This window comes from Sinocyclocheilus grahami, unplaced genomic scaffold (assembly GCF_001515645.1).
Source record: "Sinocyclocheilus grahami isolate Dianchi unplaced genomic scaffold, SAMN03320097.WGS_v1.1 scaffold634.1, whole genome shotgun sequence".
Lineage (NCBI taxonomy): Eukaryota > Metazoa > Chordata > Actinopteri > Cypriniformes > Cyprinidae > Sinocyclocheilus > Sinocyclocheilus grahami.
In genome coordinates, this window is record NW_015505813.1 from 495,759 (window position 1) to 519,835 (window position 24,077).

The 24,077-nt window shown below is 39.2% G+C and overlaps 1 protein-coding gene and 1 long non-coding RNA gene across 4 annotated transcripts in view; one reads left to right on the forward strand and one right to left on the reverse strand.

The window, feature by feature from the left end:
* Positions 1-323: 323 nt before the first annotated feature.
* LOC107558184 (uncharacterized) lies at positions 324-2,144 on the forward strand. Its single transcript, XR_001605465.1, has 2 exons — positions 324-1,046; positions 1,211-2,144. It is a non-coding gene; the product is annotated as an uncharacterized lncRNA (long non-coding RNA).
* A 4,086-nt stretch (positions 2,145-6,230) lies between these two features.
* LOC107558185 (alpha-N-acetylgalactosaminide alpha-2,6-sialyltransferase 3-like) overlaps positions 6,231-24,077 on the reverse strand; it is a 97,489-nt gene continuing 79,642 nt past the window's right edge. For 2 of the 3 annotated variants that reach the window (XM_016241806.1, XM_016241804.1), the window contains exons 4-5: positions 10,314-10,421; positions 6,231-6,882 (exon numbers count right to left, since the gene is read on the reverse strand). In XM_016241806.1, the coding sequence (XP_016097292.1) occupies positions 6,693-6,882; positions 10,314-10,421 (298 nt within the window). In that variant the 3' untranslated portion in view covers positions 6,231-6,692. The remainder of the gene's footprint in view (positions 6,883-10,313; positions 10,422-24,077) is intronic. The other variant, XM_016241807.1, reaches the window with a different exon arrangement.

The following is a 24,077-nucleotide window of genomic DNA, read 5'->3' on the forward strand; positions in this document are numbered from 1 at the left end:
TGAGAACCATCATTGATAATTGGGTACCAATAACAATTGACAATGACTGCACACCAAGTCAGCATATTAGAATGATTTCTGAAGCATCATGTGACACTGAAGACTGGAATAATGGCTGCCAGGAATTCAGCTTTGCCATCAGCAATTAATTCCATTTTAAATATGTATATTACTATTTTTATCAATAAAATAAATAGAAAACTTATTTTAAATTGTAATAATATTTCACAATATTATTGTTCTACTGTATTTTTAATTTTAAAAAACAGAATGCGCATAAGAGACTTCTTTCAAAAACATAAAAATTCCGAAGTATTCCAAACGTTTGACCGGTAGTGTATATATTATACAACACACCATTTCTTTAAGGAATGGCTCACCCTAAAATGAAAAAAAAAAGGTTATTATTTCACCATGTCATTCCAAAGCCCTTTGATATTTTTCAGTGGAACACAAAAGGATACATTTTTTATAATTTTTATGCACCTCTTTTTCAATCAAGATAAAGAAATTCGGAATCAATCCCCCTGAATCAATGTTATGATGATATTCACACATTCTCTGACAGAATGAAGAGAAGGAACAGGAAATGACAAGACACACTACTGTAAATTCCTAGTAAAAATGTTTTATCAATAAATGTAAATGAATCAAAAAGTATGTGAGACAAACTAGCTGCTCCCTATTTGATTGTGCACTGCTAATAATTACACACTAACATACAGTAGACTGACCTGTAAATAAACTAAATAAATATAACGTAATTATATTATATCAGAGGACAATGCCCAAACAGTTTGAATCCATCACTTTTGCAATGAGGAAAATACATCTTTTGTACACACCCCAAAATAGTTAACATAACAAGACTCATTTTTACAGACCAACACTGTGAACTACTTTCAAGGCAAGTTTCCTAACACAATCAAGATCACAACACAGGATGACACAGTGCTTTGCAAAGGTATTCAGACCCTTAAATAGTTCTCTCATTATACTATAGGTACAAATCCAATTTTAAAGAAAATATGTTTTACATTTTTAATGTAAGCTGCAAACTGCAAACCTGGCTCTATAAATGTCTTTTGTGGTATGTACCAGCTTTTCACAGCTGCATTAGGGTGTAATTTTGTCCCGTTTTCCCCAGGCAGATTGATATTTCAGGTTAGTCAGTGACTCTTGCACACCAATGATTTTCAAATTGCGCCAGAAAAATAAAAACGGCATATTCAAGTCTAGACATTGAGTATATTATAAAGCTAGCATTGAAGCAATTGCAGCTGCAAACCTGGCTCTATAAATGTCTTTTGTGGTATGTACCAGCTTTTCACAGCTGCATTAGGGTGTAATTTTGTCCCATTTTCCCCAGGCAGATTGATATTTCAGGTTAGTCAGTGACTCTTGCACACCAATGATTTTCAAATTGCGCCAGAGATTCATAATTGGACTGAGATCACGGCTTTGAGGGTGCTATTGCAGGAAATTTTCACCTTAGACCTTAGGCCACTCCATTGTTAAACTGGGCATGTGCGTAGGATCATTTAATTTATAAAACTAATTTATACTGAAAGAGCAAAATCTAGGGATCCGAATAGCATAAAAAATTGTTGGTGGGCTTTTGTGACCTAGGCCAGTTTGCAACCACATAGCAACATGCTAAAAATCACTTAGCAACCTAGCATCATAGCGAGTTTTACATCACTGTAAAAATCTAATGCTGAAGTAATAGCTTGTGCTACTGTGATATGTACAACCTTCTCATTTATGCATTTCTTCTCACTTAATTGTAAAGCGATTTTACAATTAAAAATTTTTTAAATGTTTTTTCTCTATTGTCCATTGGAATAACAGAATGATAACAGATCTGAATGATGATCCCTTTTTATTATTATTGTTGTTTTTCCCCCCCAGAAAATGTGGAAGTCATTTCAATGAGTCACAGTTAGAGGGCAATAATTGTAAAGCAATTGTGTCCTTGTTAGTGGGATTGTTACTTTTGGAAAGCACTGTATATTTGAATCAGAGTAGATTGCACTAACAATGGAGGGAAACACTCAGCAAATCATCTCACATCTGATTGCAGTGAATGTCCAAAACCTTAATTGTGTGAGGACAAAAGCAAAAAGAAAAAAAAGAAAGAAAAAGACATGCAGCAAAAATACAATGACTAGAATGAAAGTTAAAAGCAACTAAAAAAGGACACTTTACGCTGCAAAGAAAAGTGATAAAGTGTACACCTCAAGCTCGCACCCTTTTAAAAGGCTCAAGAAAAGCACTTACAATACAACATTTGATAAAGACACAACCTAACAGGACAAGCTCAATGCAAAAGCCAGTATTGTGTTTTTCACAAACAAAAAGAAAAATAAATGTGCGGAATCTTGACTCAGTCGGGCATCTGGGTGACAAGCCAACATTCACATGCTTGTGCTGAAGTGCTAAAGCTGCTGCAGGTCAGTGGAAAGGCATCGACTGCATCAGGCAGATCATGAGACTGAGATAACGGAACTCTCCTTTCGTAGTTCTGATATGCACAACATGGCCATAAGCATGTGGACACCCACTTCCAATTAACAAGTGTTGCTATTTCAGATACGCCCATTACTGAGGATTTAATAAAATCAAGAATGCAACCATACAATCTCCTAAAATGAACATTTTTAGAAGAATGGGGCCCTTTTCTGTTACAGTCACTGTGTACAAAGAAAGGTTGATGGAAAAACTTGAGTGGCCTTCACAAAGCGTGACATGAATCCCACTGAACACCTCTGGAATTAATTTGGAAAGCTGAGTGAGCCAGACCTCATTACCCACCATCAGAACCCGACCTCACAGATGCTCCTGTGTCTGAATAGAAGCAAATTCCTGCATCTATATTCCAACATCTGGTGGAAAGCCTTCCTAGAGCTGTTATAGCAGCAAAGGAAGAACCACCTCCATATTCATGCCAATGGCTTTAAAAGAAGCACTTAAGTGTGTGATGTTCAAGTGTACTGCAAACTAATTTTCAAAATCAGGATTTTTTTATTAAATCAGAGTTTTCTATTAAAAATATCTGTACATCTACGAGATACACTATAGTTCAAAAGTCTAGAGTCGGTAAAAAAAATTTTTTTTTACAACTTTTTGGAAAAAAGTCTCTTAATAAAAAAAAAAAAACAATTTCTGTGATGGTAAAGCTGAATTTTCAGGCTTTCACATGATCCTTAGGAAATCTCTCACACACACACACGCACAACTATATAATAATGATGATGATAATAATAATAATTATAAAAGTAATTATTATATAGTAATAAATTAATAAAGAATAAATAAATAAATTATATAGTAATAATAATTATTATTATTACTAACAATAATAATAATGGTGTTGATGTTGTAAAAACAATTTTTATATAAAATAATTTTCTTATAATTATCATTATCTTGCTTCAAGTATAAATACAACCACATTTAGTGAGGTTTATACTTCACACGCATGCACACACACACACACACACACACACACACACACACACACACACACAAAGCGGGTAAGAAAAACGTGATAAAACAAGAAACATGATAACATATGAAAAGAATTATCTTACACTACTTAGCTTCTCCAGTAAATGTATTTCGTTTTTGTTTTAGATTATATTGTTAAGGGAAAACAAGACAAAAAGACTAACCAAAATTATTTTTGCATTGTCCACATACTTTTGGTCATGAAGTGTATGTCATGAGAACATCAGGTATGACTGAAGATCGGTTTCAGTCCAATGCTTGTCTATAGGAAACAGCCATAACATAATAATAAGATTATGTAAAAATAACAAGATTATGTTGCAGGCAATATAAAAATAAGCAGCATTGTGAATCATCATCATTTAATGTGATTTTAATTTGCCTATTGTTTCCTAAAGACCGTGTCAAACTCGAGAATGAGAGTGTTTAAACAGAAACATTTGATCTGATTTAGTATCATTACTAAAGTCTAAACTTCATTAGAGTTTGTAAGTTCAATTAATTTGAGTGAATTAGTTGATTCAAAATTTTGATTCAGCTATTTGTTTGCACAGAATTCTCTGTGGCATAGGGTAGTTTAACAATGGCTGTTTAAAAAAATATACTGGTTGGAAAAATAATGGTTCAGATAAATTATTATAATGATTAAATATTATTCTTCCTTGGGTTTATGTAGGGTAAAAAAAAATCCTGTATTTTATTTCTTTGCATTAATCATTTTAAATCTAAGAGGCTATAATGGATGTTGAGATTGATTATAACTGGGGGGAAAAAGTGACAGCAGTCTAAAAACGAGGTGGTCAAATTAAAAGTAAAAAACAAGTCTCTAAACTTTTCCATTCCACTTTCTTTGCATCTCATGTTTTTAAACTTTTAAATGCAAAAATGCTATCCCCTAGCCCATTTCAGAGCAAATATATAAACAAAAATGTATAGAAAATATAACCAAAAAGCTGAAAAATATCAAGATACAGTGGGTATTGAATCCCCCCCCCCCTTTAAAATAATCACATTTGGTTGCTTTGCAGCCTAAAATGAAGATGGACACAGTTTTTGTTCTATCCAGCTGTTATTTACTCAGTGCAACTTATAACATCCAAGTGAAAGATATAACACCAACATGTCAGAAAAAAATTATAATAAAAAAACAGAATCACTAAGTTGGAAAAAGGATCACCCCCCTCCTAAAAATGACTTGTAAACTCAATCAAGTGTAAAACAATCACCTTCTCAATAGCACACAAAGCCATTTCACATTTAGCAGTGATCAGCTGTGGTCATTTTGATTAGCTCAGCATGAAAAGAGCTTTCCTGGAACATTTCAACCCTTGGTAGTGCAACTGAAGCAAACAATCAACTATGGGTGGCAAGGCACTCTCAAAAGATCTCTGGGATAAAGTATTGGACAGGCACAAGTCAGGAGATGGATACAAAAAAGTGAAGTCTATCATTAAGAAGTGGAAAGTATTTGGTACAACACAAGACCCTCCCTGGATCAGGACGTCACTCCAAACTGGATGAAAGAGCCGGAGGAAACTGGTCAGAGAGGCGACCAAGAGGCCTACAGCAACTCTGAAGCAGTTGCAGGAATTTATGACAAAGAGTTGTCATTATGTGCATATGACAACAATATCACAAATTCTCCACAAATGTGGCTGTAACAAAGTTCGTAGTTCGGGAAGAAGAAGGTGGGAACCGGCGAACATTTAAACACTTTAATAAAATAAACCAACACAAAATGAAAGTAAAGCGGCAGCCCCTTGTGCACACAAAACACAAAGTAAAGTCCAGGCCTGGTCCTCTCTCGTCCAACACTGTCGTCACTCCTCATTTTATCCTTCTGGAGCTCCTCCGTGGGACTTGAGACCAGTGAGTGGCGCAGGTGTCACGCATTAGCATTTACTCCACCGGCCTTGCTCCGTCCCGCCCCTCTCGTCACAGTGGCTTGTATGCCAGGGTTGCAAGAAAAAAGCCACTCCTCAAGACAGGCCACATGCAGTCACGACTGAGCTTTGCCAAAACACACCTTGAAGATTCTGAGGCAGATGAGACTAAAATGTAATTATTTGGCCTCAACACCAAATGATATGTCTGGCGGAAAGCCAATACAGCTCATCATCCAAATAACAGCATCCCTACAATAAAGCATGGAGGTGGAAATGTCCTGTTATGGGTGTTTCTCTGCAGCAGGGACTGGAGCACTTGTCAGGATAGAAGGAAAAATGTATAGGGCAAAATACAGTCGAATTCTTGAGGAAAATCTGCTGCCCTCTGCCAGAAAGTGGTCAAAAGGTGGTTTACCTTCCAACATGACAATGAGCCAAACACACAGTAAAACTGAGCACACAGTGGTTTAAGGAGAAAAAGCTGAATGTCCTTTCATGGCCTGGTCAGAGCCCAGACTTAAACCCCATTGAAAATCTGTGGAATGACCATCAAATTTAACTGAACTTGAGCAATTCTGCAAAGAAGAGTGGGCAAATATCGCAAAGTCTAGATGTGCAAAGTTAGTTGAGGCATATCCCAACAGACTAAAGGCTGTAATTAAAGCAAAAGATGGTTCAACAAAATACTGACACAAGGGGAGGATCATTTTTCCAACTCAGTGATTCCTTTTTTTTTTCCTGACATGTTGGAGTTATATCTTTCACTTGGATGTTATAAGTTGCACTGAGTAAATATAGCTGGATAAAACCTGTGTCCATCTTCATTTCAGTCTGCAAAGTAACAAAATGTGATTATTTTAAAGGGGGGTGATTCTTTTCTATACCCACTGTATAACTTTATAGATAATTTGGTATATCGGCCAGCCCTAAATTGAGCCCATTTGAGGTGATGAAAGCTAAAGCAAGGATGTGACATTCTTTGTAGATCTTTTTTGCAATATGTGTGCTCTGAAAAACATACAGTACTTGCTTGTCCAGATGAGTATGAAACGAGAACATGCAAAATACACTATCTGATCACACCAGGATCAACACGAGGTTCATTAGAAACCAAACCTCTCTTCATGGTCACGATGGGACTTACTTCACTCAGACAACTGCTATTTGAAATCGCAATTGGAATGATTTGTTTAGCCATTGCGTGGCACATTTTGTGAGCATTACTTTACGATGCAGGAGGAACGAGCCAACAGAGCTGTAGTATCAGGGGATATTCTGAAAGAAAGGGAGTCTTGGTCATAACAGCTGCCACTCTGGACTGAAAAACTTGATGGGGTGCGTCTTAGCCCAATTTGCGAAAACAGCCTTCTCCGTGATGAATCGGTGCCCGCCGTAAGGGGCGCTCTCGTGCAGGAGGTATTCGGCACATTCGTCACGACTTCCTGCTTCATAGTAGTGGTACGGGACTTTCCTGTAGCCTTCTGATCTAAAATTAAAAAATAAATAAATGTTATTTTGTTATTATTCCATCTGTATAAATCATACTATAAAGTGTCATTTTCGGGATATTTTAAAAGGCATTTACAATCTATTTTATTTCTGCATCACGTATTTCTGAGTGAAACCGAAAAAACATTGGAAAATGAAAAACGAGGATGTTTTTCTCTGTGATGCACTGATGAATTGTGCACAATAAAGACCAGGAAGCCTGTAGCAGTTTTGATGTTGTTGAAGCTTTAACCCATTGCTACTTTTTATTCAAAGACTGAGTGCTCTGAGTCTATAAGGAGAATTTCTGTGGAGAAATGATAGCTCAGAAGGACTTTTTTCCCCTCACAAATAGATTCAATTTTTCTCTCCCAGTAGCACCGGTTGAATTTTAATTACAAAAAAATCCAGCGAGGTCAATTGCAACAACAGCTCAGCACTTTATCCTAAAATAGAAACTTTCCAGAAGAACTGCCTTTCATCAAAATAACTTTGTTGTAGCCACTGTTTTCTCATTTGCCAGTCTTTACAGGTGTCTGGGAGTTGCTGTGAAATGAAAATTGCTCATTGTTTTGAAAGGGAGAGCGAAATGAATAAATGGCTGGGAAAACAGGCTATAATAGCTACTTTACAAACACGCTAATAACATCATTGCGTGCTATGCTTATGTCTATCCGCAGCAGAGAGGGGCGTGAGGTAGTTAAGGACACTATCGTTAAAATGGAAACATAGTGTGAGATTCATGGTAAAGGGGTTTATATGCAGCCAGTGAACTACAGAATCACAGTGTCAGGAGACATGCATAACAGTGTGTTAGAAAACCAGACAACAGTCGGGCTATTTTGGCAATTTTGGTAACAATTTATTGCAGTAAGGATGAAAGAGCCCAAAATACTTTTTTAGAAAATTATTTTTAAAGTAAAACAAGACATTTTACTTTTCTCAAAATACTAGTGGTCCCACTTTATATTAAGTGGCCTTAACTACTATGTACTTACATCAAAAAATAAATACAATGTACTTATTGTGTTCATATTGTATTGCAAAACACATTTGCTGCAATTGAGGTTGGATACGGGTAAGGTTAGGGACAGGTTTGGTGGTATGGGTAGGTTTAAGGGTGGGTTAAGGTGTAAGGGATGGGTCAACAGTGCAATTATAAATGTAATTACAGAAATTAATTACAGATGTAATTACATGCAGGTATATTTAAAATATAAGTACAATGGAAAAACATGTATGTACACAATAAGTGCATTGTACCAAATTATTATTTTAAATGTAAGTACATAGTTGTTAAGGCCACTTAATATAAAGTGGGTCCGAGCAGCTGAATGCTTGTCGCTTACCTCCCCATTAAACTATACTTTCACTTAAATTATTCTTTAATCGTAATACTTTTAATTAATCTGTAATAAAGTTATCATTCACTGTGGTCTGTCTAAATATTTTATTCTGATTTATCTGCGTTAAAACGTAGATAAAATAACTTTGTAAATTAACCAAATTAACAGTTATTTTAATGCATCCAGTATGACCACTAGCAAGTGATCATGGTCAGTGGAGGACAGTAAAGAAGACTGGTTACAGGCCCCTACTTAGGCCACCCCTATGGAAATATTTTAGGCTGTAAGGACCTTTGAAATAACTGAAAACACATGGATATGGACATGTGCTGAAGTGATATGGAAATGTAATGTGGTCAAACTCCCTTTAAGGCAAGTAGTTTCACTCAGCGGCCATCTTTGAAACACCTCTTGGCATGCAAGTGCAGATCCTATCTCTTTGAATGGAGAAACATCAAATTCTCCAAACCTGTTCGCCAAGCTTACGATTAAATTGAAATCACCAGTGAAATCTGACAACAACTGGTTCATAAATGTTGTTTCTTTTGCTCAAATGGCATTAAAAATTATTAAGGCTTATTTTCAGGCTAGACCAACCAGTGCGCATGCGCAGTCCTAAGCATGCGTCTCAGAAAGCTGACTGTTTCTATAGCAAACGAGACTTCTAATGGCAGCTGTAGTGACGCGATGACTTTACCGATTGGCTCTTTTACTCAGAAGGCAGGGCTTCCTTCGATAGAGCAGCCATATTGAGAGTTGCATTTTACCCATTCAAAACTATACGAGTGACACGTCTTGGGTATTCTATAGTTTTTGATGTGGTCAAGACCTGCCTGGAACTACTTTACCCATACGAAATTAAGTGCACACCATAGAACATTCCTTCAATCAATCAGATTCATGCATTCACCAGCCCTGTAGTATAAAATCGTTAAATGCACACTTAGCCGTGGATTATGCCTTACGTGGCAGTAGAGTATTTCTACAATGACTGGTAACTGAAAACGGTTGCTTTTGTGTTTTTTGATGCTACATCCACACCTCTAGGTGTCAGTATTAGTTCAATATTACATATCGGTCAGCGCAACATCAGCAAACAAAGGCTGCTAATGAAATCACATACACTTAGTTTGAGCAGGTACTTTGTTTGAACAAGTAATTACTTCATGACTGTTGAAAAAGTACATTCTATATAGCATGAATGTATGTAGTACATTCCTGTTTACTTTGTTCACGCTTTCATTTGTTACCATGGGCACTAATTATGTTATACACCTGTTATTATATTATTATTATTATGAATATACACTTGGTTCTTGATTTACCTCTTGTTATCATCCGTATCTCTCCATATCAGATGCTCACTTTAACATCTAACCAGAAGCAGTAGGTCATCTGAGATGTTTTCAGCTACTGTTTTATGAATACTGTGAATCCAGACATACCAGTCTTTTCACATACTGTTCTTCACACACTATATAGTATGCGATTTTGGATGCAGCCAAAAACTACTCCTTGTGTCTCGTTTCGTAGGTTGTGCCCTCCGAAGTTCACATTTGTTAGCTGCATGCTTCATCCAAGATGTCTCATTTCAGAAAAGTAATCATCGCAAAGCGAACTGTTATTCCTTGTGAGGTATAAATCATTGTAATCTCTTTCTTACTTTGGAATGTAATGGTTACATTTCTAAAATGAGGCAGCTACTGAGTATACCTTCAAATTAATGAACCGAATATGAAAGAATCACTAAATGGAACTGAATGTAGCACTACTCTTATCTTGCAGCAAATCATACTGCAGTTGTGCTATTTTACATTAGGCACAACTATTTTTTTGACGGGTTCAAAGTATGATAAAACATATCGCAACATTGCATGATCTAAAATGATAAATAGTGAAGAATTCGGAAGCAAAGATATTTGTTTGCATGTCTGTATTATGGCAGGGTGGACACTTCCCCCAATGTTTAAATGAAACCCACAGCTCTGCTCTTGTATCATCTCTGCTCTCCTATTTCACTCTGGAAACAGGTGAAGCTTCTTTAAAGCCCATTGTCAAGTGATAGATTGCATGTCAGTCTTACTTGCAGTATGTGTCATTGATCATGCCGTAAACTCGGATCTCCTTGCACATGTCCATGGCCAGAATGAGTGTGAACCAACCGGTGCTGAGATATGACCCCGACTGAATCCTGCCAACATAAAATCATCATGTCATTTCAACATGCATTTGAGTGATCTATATTCAAATAATATACAATATAGCTCCCAAAATGCTGTGATATCTCTTTCAAAAGGAAAATGAAGCACCTTTAACTCGGATTAAGTAGAACATAATCCGAGTGAACCCTATAGATGAAAGGGTGACCAGGACTAACAACATAGAAGCTGCTGTATACGGAACAGAAGCATCTCCCTTCACAGGTAAGAAGTAATTAGTTTGTGTGAAATTGATTCTCAGAATCTGAAATAAGTTGAAGTAAATAAAGTCCCATCACACTTTAAGTGCACATGTGCTCCCTTGACTTGTATAAAAGCACCTCCTCAGACTCAGTACCTCCATCACACAGTCCTGACGCTTATATTCCCTGCAACTTGAGCCCGTGAAACTCTCCTCCACAGGTCTCATGAAAGTGGTCAATCATTAAGACATATTATAGCACGTGGCCATTTAGAGAAGATATTGGCACCTGTGGAAAAATCCATTTCCCAGGCGCTTTGTAAAGAACACCGGTTTCATCAGAAAGAGCAGACCTGCTTTCAAAGTACAAGCATTAATTCCCAGCCATCAACCCTCCTCTGCTCTGTGCAGCATTAAATTGCCATTCATACAGTTTCGGAGACATTGTTCAGCTGAACACAACACCCCTTAAAGTCCCCATGAAATCAAAATTAAAGTTTTTTGGGTGTTAGTATCAATATGTTAGTCTTAAGGTTATCTATAAGGCAGTGTGCTCCAAAACAGTGACAAAATTCGCATTTAGAAGATATAAGCATTAATAAGCATCAAAGCTTGCAGTTCGTCACTTTCGCCAAAACGGCTCAACGATTTTTTTGACGTCACATCGTACTTCAGCTTCTCATCAAACTTTCTGTCCAATCAAATGCTCTCTAGAATCCGAAGCGCCCGCCCCCTACACTATAAAATAGACGCTGAAGCCGCGGCTGAAATCAGTCACTTGTCCACAGAATTAGTATTTTCTGTACAGTGAATGGCACGTAGTGCACTATATAGGGGACAGGGAACGATTCAAACTGTAAATATTTATTTTGGAAAATAATCTAATTGTGATTTTTTTTACCAATATTGCGATTGCGATTTAATATGCAATTATTATTTAAAGCTCTTTATGTTCTGTATTATTCAACAAAGTATATTACCTTATTATATATATTACAACAATATATATTACCTTATTATATATATTATCTTAAGGTCGAAGTCTTCAGTAATGAAATGCACCGTAACAATGTTACTGCACTATAGTATTTTTGAAAATATCGTCTTGTGTGTTCCAAGTAAATGTACGCTTTTTCTTTACTTTTTTTTTTTTACTGTTCCCCTACTGATCCCATTTTTTAAAGATGTATCCTTTATTTTAAATGCAACCAAGAATCATGTTTATGGGAATGCACTTACAATGGAAGTATATGGGGCAAGACACTGGAATAAACTTTCAAATAAACACTGTTGGTAATATATAGCCACAAGACTTAGTCAACATTATACGATGCCACTAGTGTGATAGAATTGCTTACCAACCTTGCAGAAACGGAGAAGTACTGCTATTCTTTACCTAATTGATTTATCTAAACAGCTCATTTTTAATGGTGCGGTTCTGCTGACTAATACAGCTGAACAGTGCTTCCCTAAGATCTTTTAAACTATTTCTTCCCTTGGGATGAGTTTTTCATTTAGCCAGAGGAGAATGGTAGAGTTGCCTAGCGCTCTTTGGCTGCGCCAATTTGTCTTTGTGAGGGAACTAAGTATGGCCATTATTACCTGACACATTAAAGAAGACAAACAGTTCCTCCAAGCTAAGGTTGTGTTTACTTTAATTTCGCCAAAATCTATTAATAACCCTGAGGCTGTCAGCGGGTTGCTAGTAAATGATAGGCCTTTAGTAAGTGCACCAGCTCCTGTTCTTAAGTGGTTTTAGCTGGTCAGCACAACAGTTTATCCAGTAACAGCTCATGCTGCCATACCTGTTTTCAGTAGGGCTGTCAAGTGAATAACATTTTTAAGCTAATTACTTACATGATGTGCCGATTAATTATTTATAATAATGATAATAATATAAATAATTAATTATTTAAATTAATCTCAAATTAATCACACATTAATTTTGGCTGAGAAATGATTCCCCCAAAAGATATTCTAAAGTCATTATTGTGGTAGATGAGAAAAGCATTGAATAGACAATACAAAAAGAAGCTTTAGAAAGAAATAATTTGATTGCATAACTAATGATAATAAATGGGTATAATTTTTTTAATGGATATTGAAAAAATTAAATTATTTTAAAAAAATGAAATCATACTCTCAATATTAAAACTAAAACTGTTGGTGGCGGCAAGTAATGAGTTATTCGGTCAGATTACTTCATCTGAATTTATTGAATTACTGTATAACATATCTATCACATTTGTTATTGATATTCAGGGGGAAAAACAGCTCTCTTGTTTGTATGATATTGATTAACCATATCATATCATACAAATATAAGACAAAAACTCATACAGGGGCATTTTTTGCCCTCATATCTTGAATTTTAGGGGCATCAATAAAATGATTGAAATCACAGCTAAATTTTGTACCAAGATGGGCATGTTTTGGAGGCTGTGTGAAGAAATCAGATAGCTTACACTTTTATGACAAACAGACAGAAATTAAAGTAGCTGTTTACTGAAATCCTGTGCCAGAGCTTAAATTTTATGATCCTTCAATTTGAATATGCTGGATGAAGAATGAAGATTTCTAGTTAAAAATTACTGACATTTAATGTTGTTCCTCACACAATTTTATTGTATGACTTCATTAAGCAATAAGCCCCCAAATGTTGTGGTTTACAGTGAATTCAGAACAGCTAAGCGGGGCTGTTAGGCACGATGCAGAGCTGCGTGAACACGTCTTGTCTTTAAAAAAAAAAATTGTCTAATTTTCCATGAAAAAACAAGATATATCTTGAATATTTAGTTTATTTTGTCTTTTTCCCACTTTTTTTTTAAACTATTCTTAAAACAAGTCTGCCTGACAAAATACACTGGCATTAAGAGATATTCATTAAAAATGTCTCCAGGTTATGTATGTAACCATGGTTCCCCGAAGGGAACGAGATGCTGCGTCGAAGCACTTCGGGAATGCATTCAGCATGACCATGCTCTGAATCACACGTGTAATCAGTCCAATGGAAGGGCGAAACATCACGGGCGGAGTGATGTAAAGACCAGGAAGCTTAAAAGCACATGCAGTGGAACCGGCGTCAGCTTCTAGACTTCGGGAACGCATTCAGCATGACCATGCTCTGAATCACACGTGTAATCAGTCCAATGGAAGGGCGAAACATCACGGGTGGAGTGATGTAAAGACCAGGAAGCTTAAAAGCACATGCAGTGGAACCGGCGTCAGCTTCTAGGAACGAAGCAAGCACTGGCAGGGGTGCTGCAAGTATGGCACCGTGACGCAGCGTCTCGTTACCTTTGGGGAACCATGGTTACATACGTAACCTGGAGAAGTTCCCCTTCAGGAACTCGAGCTGCGTCGAAGAGCTTTGGGAACGAGAATGCCCACGCCGCCAGACTTACAAGTCCCAGCCTAGTGTGGAAGATCACAGCTAAAGCGAGAGAAGGAGCCACACAGAATGCAGGTAGGCACCTGACAAAGTAGGCGGGGACATCCCACCCAAAGGTCAACTTCAGAAGGAGTGAGTCTTGAACCCCATAAGAGAGGGGAGATCAGAAAACTCGAGGCTTTGGAATAGCATCCTAATCCGCCGCTTAGCACAAGCTTCTCTGGCCGGAGGCCTCAGCCTCAGCGGACAGAGGAGGAAACATGTAACCAGGGGGTGTCTGCCCACTGACTGGCGCGAGAGAGGGGCGTGGTAGGCCGCAATGGCCACCACATAGACCTTCAGGGTGGAGTGGGTCAACCCTGCAGAGAGAAGGGCCTGCAGGAACTCCAGAACTGTACCAACTGGGCAGTTGACTGGGTCGAGCTGGCGGTCTCCGCACCAAGAAGTGAAAAGTTTTCACTTCAGGACATACAGTTTCCTCATGGAGGGAGTTCTGGATTGGAGGATGGTTTCAACAACCTCGGTTGAGAGACTGGAAGCTACGAGCTGTGCCCCATCAGGGGCCACACCCATAACATCCACAACTCTGGGCGGGGGTGGAATATCGCGCCCTCCGCCTGTGAGAGGAGGTCTCTCCTGACGGGAATCTCCCAAGGAGAGCCGTCGAGAAGGGAAATCAGGTCCGAGAACCATACTCAGCCCGGCCAGAACGGGGCTACTAACAGCAGCCGGATTCCGTCCCAGCGCACTCTCTCCAGAACTCCGGGAGCAGAGCAATCGGGGGAAAGGCATACAGACGACGCCTCGGTCAAGTCTGCACCATGGCATCCAGCCCCAGTGGAGCTGGATGAGTCAGAGAGTACCAGAGGGAACAGTGCACTGTCTCTCGAGTCGCGATCAGGTCCACCTGAACCTGCCCAAAACTCTCCTTTCCCCGGGCCTCGGCCCCTGTCTCGACCGGATGTCTGCTCCCATAATGAGAAGCCCAGGAATGTGAACTGCTCTCAGCGAGAGGAGTTTGCCCTGGTACACCACAAGGATCTGGTGTGCCTGCCTGTAAAGGGGGCGCGGACGCAGACCTCCCTGGTGGTTGATATAACGGTGGTGCGCACCGACACATGGCGACCTCTTAGGTCCGGGAGAACGTGTTTCAACTTTGCTAGAAACACGGTCAGCATCTCCAGGCAGTTGAAGTGCCACGTGAGATGGCCGCCGCTCCACAGACCGCGGGCCGAGTGGCCACTCATGACCGCTCCTCAACCGGTGAGGGGTGCGTTTGTCGCTAGCATTACGCTGCGACAAGTAAACACGGTCAGCATCTCCAGGCAGTTGAAGTGCCACGTGAGATGGCCGCCGCTCCACAGACCGCAGGCCGAGTGGCCACTCATGACCGCTCCTCAACCGGTGAGGGGTGCGTTTGTCGCTAGCATTACGCTGCGACAAGGAGCTCCCAGCACCAAGCCCTGAGTCAAGAACCAAGGTTTCCTCCACATGTCTAAGGCATGTAGGTACCCCCTCGGGGAGAACCCCTTGGTCTTGAGCCACCACTGTAGGGGTCTCATGTACAGCAGGCCAAGAGGTATCACATTGGACGCAGCTGCCATCAGACCCAGCAGTCTCTGAAACTGCTTGACAGTGAGTGACTGGCCTTCTCTCACTCTCTTGACTGCCCTGAGGATCGACTCGATCCGAGCAGGAGACAGACGTGCCTGTGTCGTGGTCGAATCCCACACCACACCCAGATAAGTGGTCCCCTGTAATGGAGAAAGCACACTTTCTTGGCGATTAGTCTTAAACCCAACTCTTTCATGTGAGCGAGATGTAGTTGAGTATGCGGATGCCCTGGAGTCACATAGGAGCCAGAGCAGCATCCACACACTTGGTGAAAGTGTGGGGTGAGAGTGTAAGGCCGAAAAAGAAGAACCCAATATTGGTAAGCTTTGCCCCCAAAGCGAACCTCAGGAACTTCCTGTGATGAGGAAGGATGGAGATATGGAAGTATACGTCGTTTAGATCGATCGTGACAAATCAGTCCTCGGACCTGATCTGAAACACGATTTATTAAAGTGTGAGCATCCTGAACTTCAGTTGCACGACTGAGCGGTTCAACTGACGCAGATCTAAAATGGGACGCAACCCTCCATCCTTCTTCGGAAAAATTAAGTACCAGCTGGAGAACACGGATTCTATTTCGTGAGGAGGGACCACCTTGATGGACTCCTTCCTCAAGAGAGTGTTTACTTCTCGTTCTATTACCAGAGCCTGCTTGTGCAGGACCCACTGAGACACATTTGGTAGTAGTTTCTACACTGCCAAATAGTCTGCTTAAGGGAATAAGTCTCTCGAGACTGACCTCTGGTGTAACCAGAGCGTCTAGCTCAGTACCCTGAAGCGGCGGACCGGCAGGGGATGGCCGTACTAACTGCTCTAGAGACCTCTGTGGAGGTCGCGAGCCTCTTAGCACCGCTACGTTTCCAGGCGGTAACTGAGAGAAGCGCTCGCTGGAGACAGCTGCACCCTGGAACCCCGGCAGGGATGGCAGACTGATCTCCTGAGGGCACTGATGAGAGACGGGCATTGTGTAATGCGGTGTACACTTCTCTTCTCCAGAGGGGCCTGCCCTCCGAGGTCCTGAGCCACAGCATCAGGACTCTCATAGCTGAAGTCTCCTATTTAAAACGACGGCCCTCAGACCCACGTCGTCTGCTAGGAAGACTAGACCAGAGCCTGCTCGGGGCAGGACCCAATGAGACACGCTTGGCAGGGGTTCCCACACCACCAGGTGACTTACTAAGTGAACCAGTCTCAAGAGACTGGCCTCTGGTGCACCTAGAGCAGCTAGTTCGGTGCCCTGAAGCGGCGGACTGGCAGGGGATGGCCTTACTAGCTGCTCTAGAGAGCATAGAAACATAGAGAGTTTTATGTTTTGCTGAGTGGTCATTGCGGTTGTCATACGTGACGGAAAGCGGCAGTGTTCTCTGTCGTGCACAGCTCTCAGACACGCTCTCCGCTTCTCTATTGCTTGTTTGTGTTCTTTAAAGTGAAATCAAGGATACATGCTGTGATGTAGAGCTACAATTTTGATTTATCAAAACAAAAACTTATATCAGGGCAAAACCTTGATCTCATACGGACGACTAGTCCAACTAGTCGTGCTCTATAATTCATGCATTTATGTTCTCGCCTACAAAATAGATCAAATAAGATGTCAAATAGCTGAACTAAATAAACGAATACATGTGTATTTTAAAGGGATAGTTGAAAATTCTGTAATTTATTCATTCCAAACATGTATGAATTGCTTCCATCTGCTAAACACAAAAGAAGATATTTCAAAGAATGTTGGTATTGTATTTGTATTTTTTTTTCCATACTATGGAAGTCAACTGTTTGGTTACCATCATTCTTCAAAATATCTCAGCAGAAGAAAGAAACTAGAAGCATTATCCCTTTAATAATTGTAATGGCATTAATATATTGCTTACATTGCAGTTTTGACTTGGACATGAGCAAATATTGTACTACAGATCTGATATCTAAACAATACATCTAAATATTAAGCTTAACTTAATTAATATTCAGAGGTCAAGCCTCTGTCATTTTGAGACAATGGCACATATGCAGCCGCTTGAGTAAATCTTGATGGATGTCTTGGCCTACTTTGCAGAAACAGCTAAGTTAGCCATAAGGGACACTTTCATGCAAGAGATACATTCATCAAAACATCATGCTTCATGCAATGGCATATTCCTGGACATTTTGAACCCTTAATAAATTCTCAAAGGAAATCTAGGCAGACATAAGTTTTGTTTGTGCATTCTGTAAATAGTGCTCCATAAAGTTTCAGTAGCTAGAACTCTTTAGGAGTCATAATAGCTCAGAAACAGCCTCAAAAGAAATACATGCCCAAATGAGCTGACCTCAAATATTACTACATTCACAGTCTTGACTTTGAGTTGACTTGAGTTTCTGTACATGGAAAGGAGAATTCCAAAATGTTTAATATGATGAGTCAGTGCATGAACTAATTTATCACACTACTCACTTTTTCCACATCGGACTGCTTACTGAACAGATTTAATCTGCAGAAATATTCATTAATCTATGACAAGCTAAAGCCCCATGCTCTGATCTCTATCAGCTCAGAGAAACAGCATTGCATGATTTTGCCATCTTTCATGGTTGGGAATAGATCTAATGTCTTTAACGTCAGTTTCTGCTCATCTGAGGATAGCTTGTGCATTTAAAGTAGGGAGAAATATTTATGGATTTGATTTACTGTGAAGTTAAGCAGATTAATTTCATTAATGTGCAGATTTTTGCATTAAGGCATGCTTAGATCAATACATGTCAAAGATCCTTCCTTATTATTATTCAAAACCTGAAACAAGCACAAATAATAGTCCATCTTAATTTACAGTTCAATATGGTAAAAAGATTAAAGATTGTTATTATAAACTCACATGATATCTGTTTTTATTAACTGTTGAGTAACTTGTATATCTTACTGGGTGTGTGACATTGTTATTTAAGGCAACATCTGGCAAAAGAAACATAATTACATATATCTTAGGTTTCGTTTTGCTATTCTGATTCATTTTGTTCGAATTAATTTATCTGCACTTGAATAAACAAAATAATTACACTCAAGTTCATTAATTTTTGCTTGTGAGTAGCTGATGCATAACAGTTAAAATTGCATTTGTTAAATTTGGTTACATATTTATGAATGCATATTTCAGGTCATATGACAGGTCACCATTTCTTTTTTCAAAGTATAAAAGTATAAAAGAAGTAAAATGCTGTTTTAAACAGATTTAGATGGAATCTGTCACACTGCAGGCTTCTGTTCTGTATGTGTTCAACGTAAGCTAAATGTCTTCTTCCTATCATTTACACATCAAAACCAAAAAATAACTTTACAGAGACAGCCAGAATTGACATTTTTAGATCTAAAATCAATCTTCAAGGGCTAAATTGACTTTGTTGAACTACAAATCTAATATAGGCATAGCTGCATTTGCTGCAGGGAGGAATATGAGTGTGCAAAATAATGAACAATTTCAATATTTGAATTCTGCTCACATCCCATCTGGGTAATGTCTCTTTCAAAGGCTCGAGGATCTGTGATAATAGCCGATGAATGATGAGGCCTTTTGCATGCATTAGGACTTTTATTCCTTCATCCTATTCATACAGTTTTCCGACAGTGCTTGAATTCATGGACTATAAAGCCATCCATCTCGACACACGGTTGATTCAACAGAACTTTCCCAAGAATACACAAACGGTGGCGCCTCAGGAAGCACTCTTTGGATAATGGGAGGTCATTTCTGCTATTTTGCTGACATTCAGCCATATTCTACAAAGAGCTGGAACTACAGTGGCTGCTATGGCTGAAATGGATTTCCTAATACCATAAGCATGTAGTAATACATAGGATGCTAGGGAGTCAATATAGAATATATTTATTACAATTATGCAGAGCGACTTTGTGCAGCCGAGCAAAATAACAAATAAATGAAAAGATAAGCACATCTCAAAAATCCTCCGCGAGCATTCCAGAATGAAAACAGTAAACTGAAGAACTAATCAAATACTAATACAAACTAATACCTTTGTGCCTCCAGTAAATATGGGATTAAGGTTGGAATAGGGGTCAATGCTGTATGTTGACATGGTAGGTTTCAGACTTTTGAAGGTATTTTTAAACCAAGGTGCAGTGCGGCACATCCACACAAAGCCTTTCCTATGCATTTCAGCATATAAATAAATTACAATAAATTAACTACATACATACAACATCACGCTTCAGATGAGTTAAGATGTGTCAATTACACTTTATTACCTTTTTTCACACATCGGTGGCAACTCTTTTAATATGGATATACAAAACTCAAGTTACAAAAAATAACAAGTTGCAAAACAGCTAGCACAATGGAATGAACCAGAAATCAAGACAGTTTAGTAGAAGTATTTTTTACTTAAAAATACAATGCTCATGGCGCAAGATGCTAAAAAAATTTTTTTATCAAATAATATTAATTGACATACATTTAGTATATTAAGTTGTATATAATCAAGTCACATGGTTTTCTTTACACATGGGTTAGGGTTAGAGTCAATGCAGCTTTAGAGAAAATCATGATGCAACTGTTCTAATAATAACTTAATATTATATTATTCATGTCTTATAGTTGCATTTAGTAGATTAGAGATGGGCGATAATATACTTACATTTTGTATTGTTACAATTAATTTGAATTAATTTAATATATTATACTGAAATAATAAAATATGAAATCTTTGTAAATCACGTAACAAATGGTCACACATTTGATTTATGCACAACATGTCAGCGGTTTTCTCTTTGGCTGCTTTGACAGTTTCTTTAAAATCCTTCTGAAAACTTTTTTTATCTGCCGTTAAGAAATTGTGCTCATGCTATAAGTTGCTCTCAATAAATATCAAAGGTTTCGGGTGACATATGATAATATATATATATATATATATAAAAATCTAATTTTAGTTATTTTTAGTTATTTTTAGTTATCCACTGCCAGTTTCTTTTAAGAGACTTCTAAGCAATGATACATGTGCCCTTTCCAATGAGCACAGGATTCGATCATCTCAAAAATCTCGATCCAGATTTACTAATCAAATCCACACAAGCTTTTTGAAGCTTTTTGAATCAAATTAACCATAGTGGAATTATCATGATTAGAATTGTAGTGGACAGCACATTCCAGGGCCCAGTTTATGGCGGGGCCCCTCTCTGACCACAATAGTGGACAAAGGTTTGCTACATTTTGATTGGATCTGGGTGGACTACTAGCAAACTGTCCAACGCCACCAGATAAAGCTGCCAGGACAACAGCCAGATAGCTCTTAGAGGGCAAGAAGAAGACCTTTGATAAAAAGCCCGGGAAGGACAGGACTTCTCATTGGTCAAAATGCAGTTTCTGCCCTTCACCCTTCAATTAAGTTCTCAAACCTTAAACTGATGCAAACTACAACACACATCTTATACTTATTCAGAGAAATAAGTATTCTCAGTGACAGCGACGCGTTGTGCAACATCTTACACAAAATCAGCTGTTAATGGACAAATGAATGCATGCATGACAGTTCAATCTTTTCGCATCATGTTTGGACTAAATGTGTTCGTAATATTGCCAAAGGTATTATGATTTTGGTTTGGTAAGTGAGAAATGCACCAGTAAAATTTTAGTGACACTTTTCTGAATGTGTGTTTGGACTATGCAAATAAGTTCCACAGGAGGAAAGAAGGGTGGGTCACACCGTGTCCCCTCACTCTGATGGAAACAGCCAATCACAGCCCGGAATTGGAGAGGTGCCAGATTGCAATCTCCTCCTCTTTGGAAAGGGATAAATGTACCTTCCCAAAAGAAACTCTTTGTTCTGAGTCTGAGACACTAACAGAGCAAGTGAGACACTAACAGAGCAAGTTCTGAGTCTGAGTACTGCAATGGAAAAGACGTTAACAGAAACACCGAAGTTCTGAGTCTCCGGTGCGTCCCGTGAGACAATAGCAGATCAACCTACGTTCTGAGTCTCCGGCCTGTTACAGGGAAGGCAGCAACAGAAACAACTGTTCTGAGTCCCCTGTCTGCAAGGGTAAGACAATAGCAGATCAATCTCTGTTCTGAGTCTGAGTCCTGTCAAGGAAAGGACTGCAACAGGTCACCAACGTTCTGAGCCTCGGGCCCATGAGGGTACAGGCAATAACAGATACCAAGTCCTGAGTCTCCAGCTTCGAGGCAGCATCAGATACAACCATGTTCTGAGCCTCCAGCCTGCGAGGAAAGAGATAATCTACGTTCAGACTTTATTCAGTGTCTTCGTCCTGCGAGACAACAACAGATGCAGCATGTCCTGAGTCTCCATCCTAGAGAGACAAAGTGGGTCGACCAAGTTCTGAGCCTCTAGCCCAGACAGGCAGAAGACACACAGATGTAAGGATGGTTTTCCTACGGTGGTTCAGGCTGTAGGATTGCCGAATGACTAAAGAAACGTTATCAGCACGATGGAGATGAAACAACATGGTGTGGTTTCCAGGCTGCATCACTAGTCAGAGTTGTGGTCTGATATCTTTCTGAATATTTCATCCAGTTCCTTAAGCTTGAACAATATATGACATATATTACACTTCTGTATGGGCCTCATTCCTGAGACAAGACAACACAGTTGCCTATATTCAGATGAAATGTCTCCATCTGTTTCAGAAACTACTTCCTGCACAAACTGCCACAGACTTCTATAAAAGATTGCAGTTCTTAAAACAAAGTTACTTGCGGTCCTACCAGAACATACAGGAAAGCTTCATCATGAATCCCCTCAGCATACAGCCGGTGTGTCCTGTGAATCTAGTGCTCCTCGACAGGCTATACTGAGCATAGAGAAACAAGTAGTAACTTATGAAACTGAGCACATTAACTGGTGGCATAAACAGGGAGCGAGGCCCAATGGCACTCGAGACATCCGATTGTCACAAGTATCACATACTTGTCACTGAATTTTGGATTAGCTGCAAGTGATTGAGGACTTTGTTGGGTAGGCCACAAAACAAGGAGTTACAATAATCCAGATGCGACGTAATGAACGCATGAACAACAGTTTCAGCATCTTTGAAATTTAAAGATGGTCGTAGGCGGACAATATTACGAAGGTGAAAAAAACAGGATTTGACACGCTGATTGATATGGTATTAAAAACGTAGGCTATAATCAAACATACCAAGATTGTGTATAGTGGAAGAGGGATGGAATATAACTCTGTCAATGTTAATGGAGTAGTCAGGTTGGGAGGAGACAAGGGATTTAGCGCCAACTAACAGAAATTCAGTAACAGAGTATTTTTAAGAAAATTTGGGCCATTCATACTTTGAGATCATGTAAGCAAGATGTAAAAGAAGAAGGGAGAAAAGAGACTTGGGCTGTACGGTGAAATAGATTTGCTTATCATCAGCGTAACTGCGGAAATTTAGACCATGGCGCCGGATGATCTGACCCATAGGAAGCATGTAGATTAAGAATAGAAGTGGACCAAGGACAGATCCTTGAGGCACTCCACGAGAAAATGTGACAGAAAAGTAGGTCACAATTCCATTATGAGTGAGTTGCGGAGTGTACAGTCAAATAAACCTTTTTTTATGCAATACTTTTATGATACTTTTATTTTGAAAGACATGCGTGAAAGCTGTTGCTGTTGACACTTTTGTCAGATGCAGTATAAGTAAAGAGTGCCTGAGAAAACCGTACTGTCCCGATTGATTATCTGCGGTCAGATGAGATGTTGTCAGCTTTAAATGTCAATGTCATTATTCTGTTGTTATTTTCGTAACTTGTTACGAAATAAAAAGTCTCAACTCAGAAAAACAAACTATCCTGTCCTGTCAGATGTTATACAGTGCTCGTAGCATTCACTCTTCAATTGTATGCGCAAATGTGGCGGCACACTGTATATCATTTTACTAAAGCACAAAAGAATCATACTCGGTTACTAATGTAACCTCGGTTCCCTGAGATACGGGAATGAGTACTGCGTTGCTAAGATGCTATGGGGAAAAAAGTTATTTTTTCTCCGATACTGAAGCCTTTTCAGTAACTGCACAGCCATTGGTTTGTGCGGTAAATAATAAATAAACCAATGGCGAGGCAGCGGAGCTGCATGAGCTTTTGGCCACCAAGCCCACCAATATGGGCGGGGCTATCTGGCTATAGAAGCGGGCATTCTGGCATAGGATCCTTAGGTTACTTCGGCTGAAGCATCAACACTGACTCGTACAGCTACATATCATGGCTAGAAACGCAGAACTCATTCCCGTATCTCAGGAAACCGATGTTACGTTAGTAACCGAGTATGTTCCCTCAATACTTCACTTGTACTATGTCGCTAAGATGCTACGGGTAACTAGTACAATCACGCTGTGCTATGGTAGAGGAACAACTGATATGTGAACTTGCCTTAAGCACCCAAGGGGCCCAGAGTGACAAGTAAGCCCTTCCTGTGGCAATGGGCTAAACTCACAGAGGT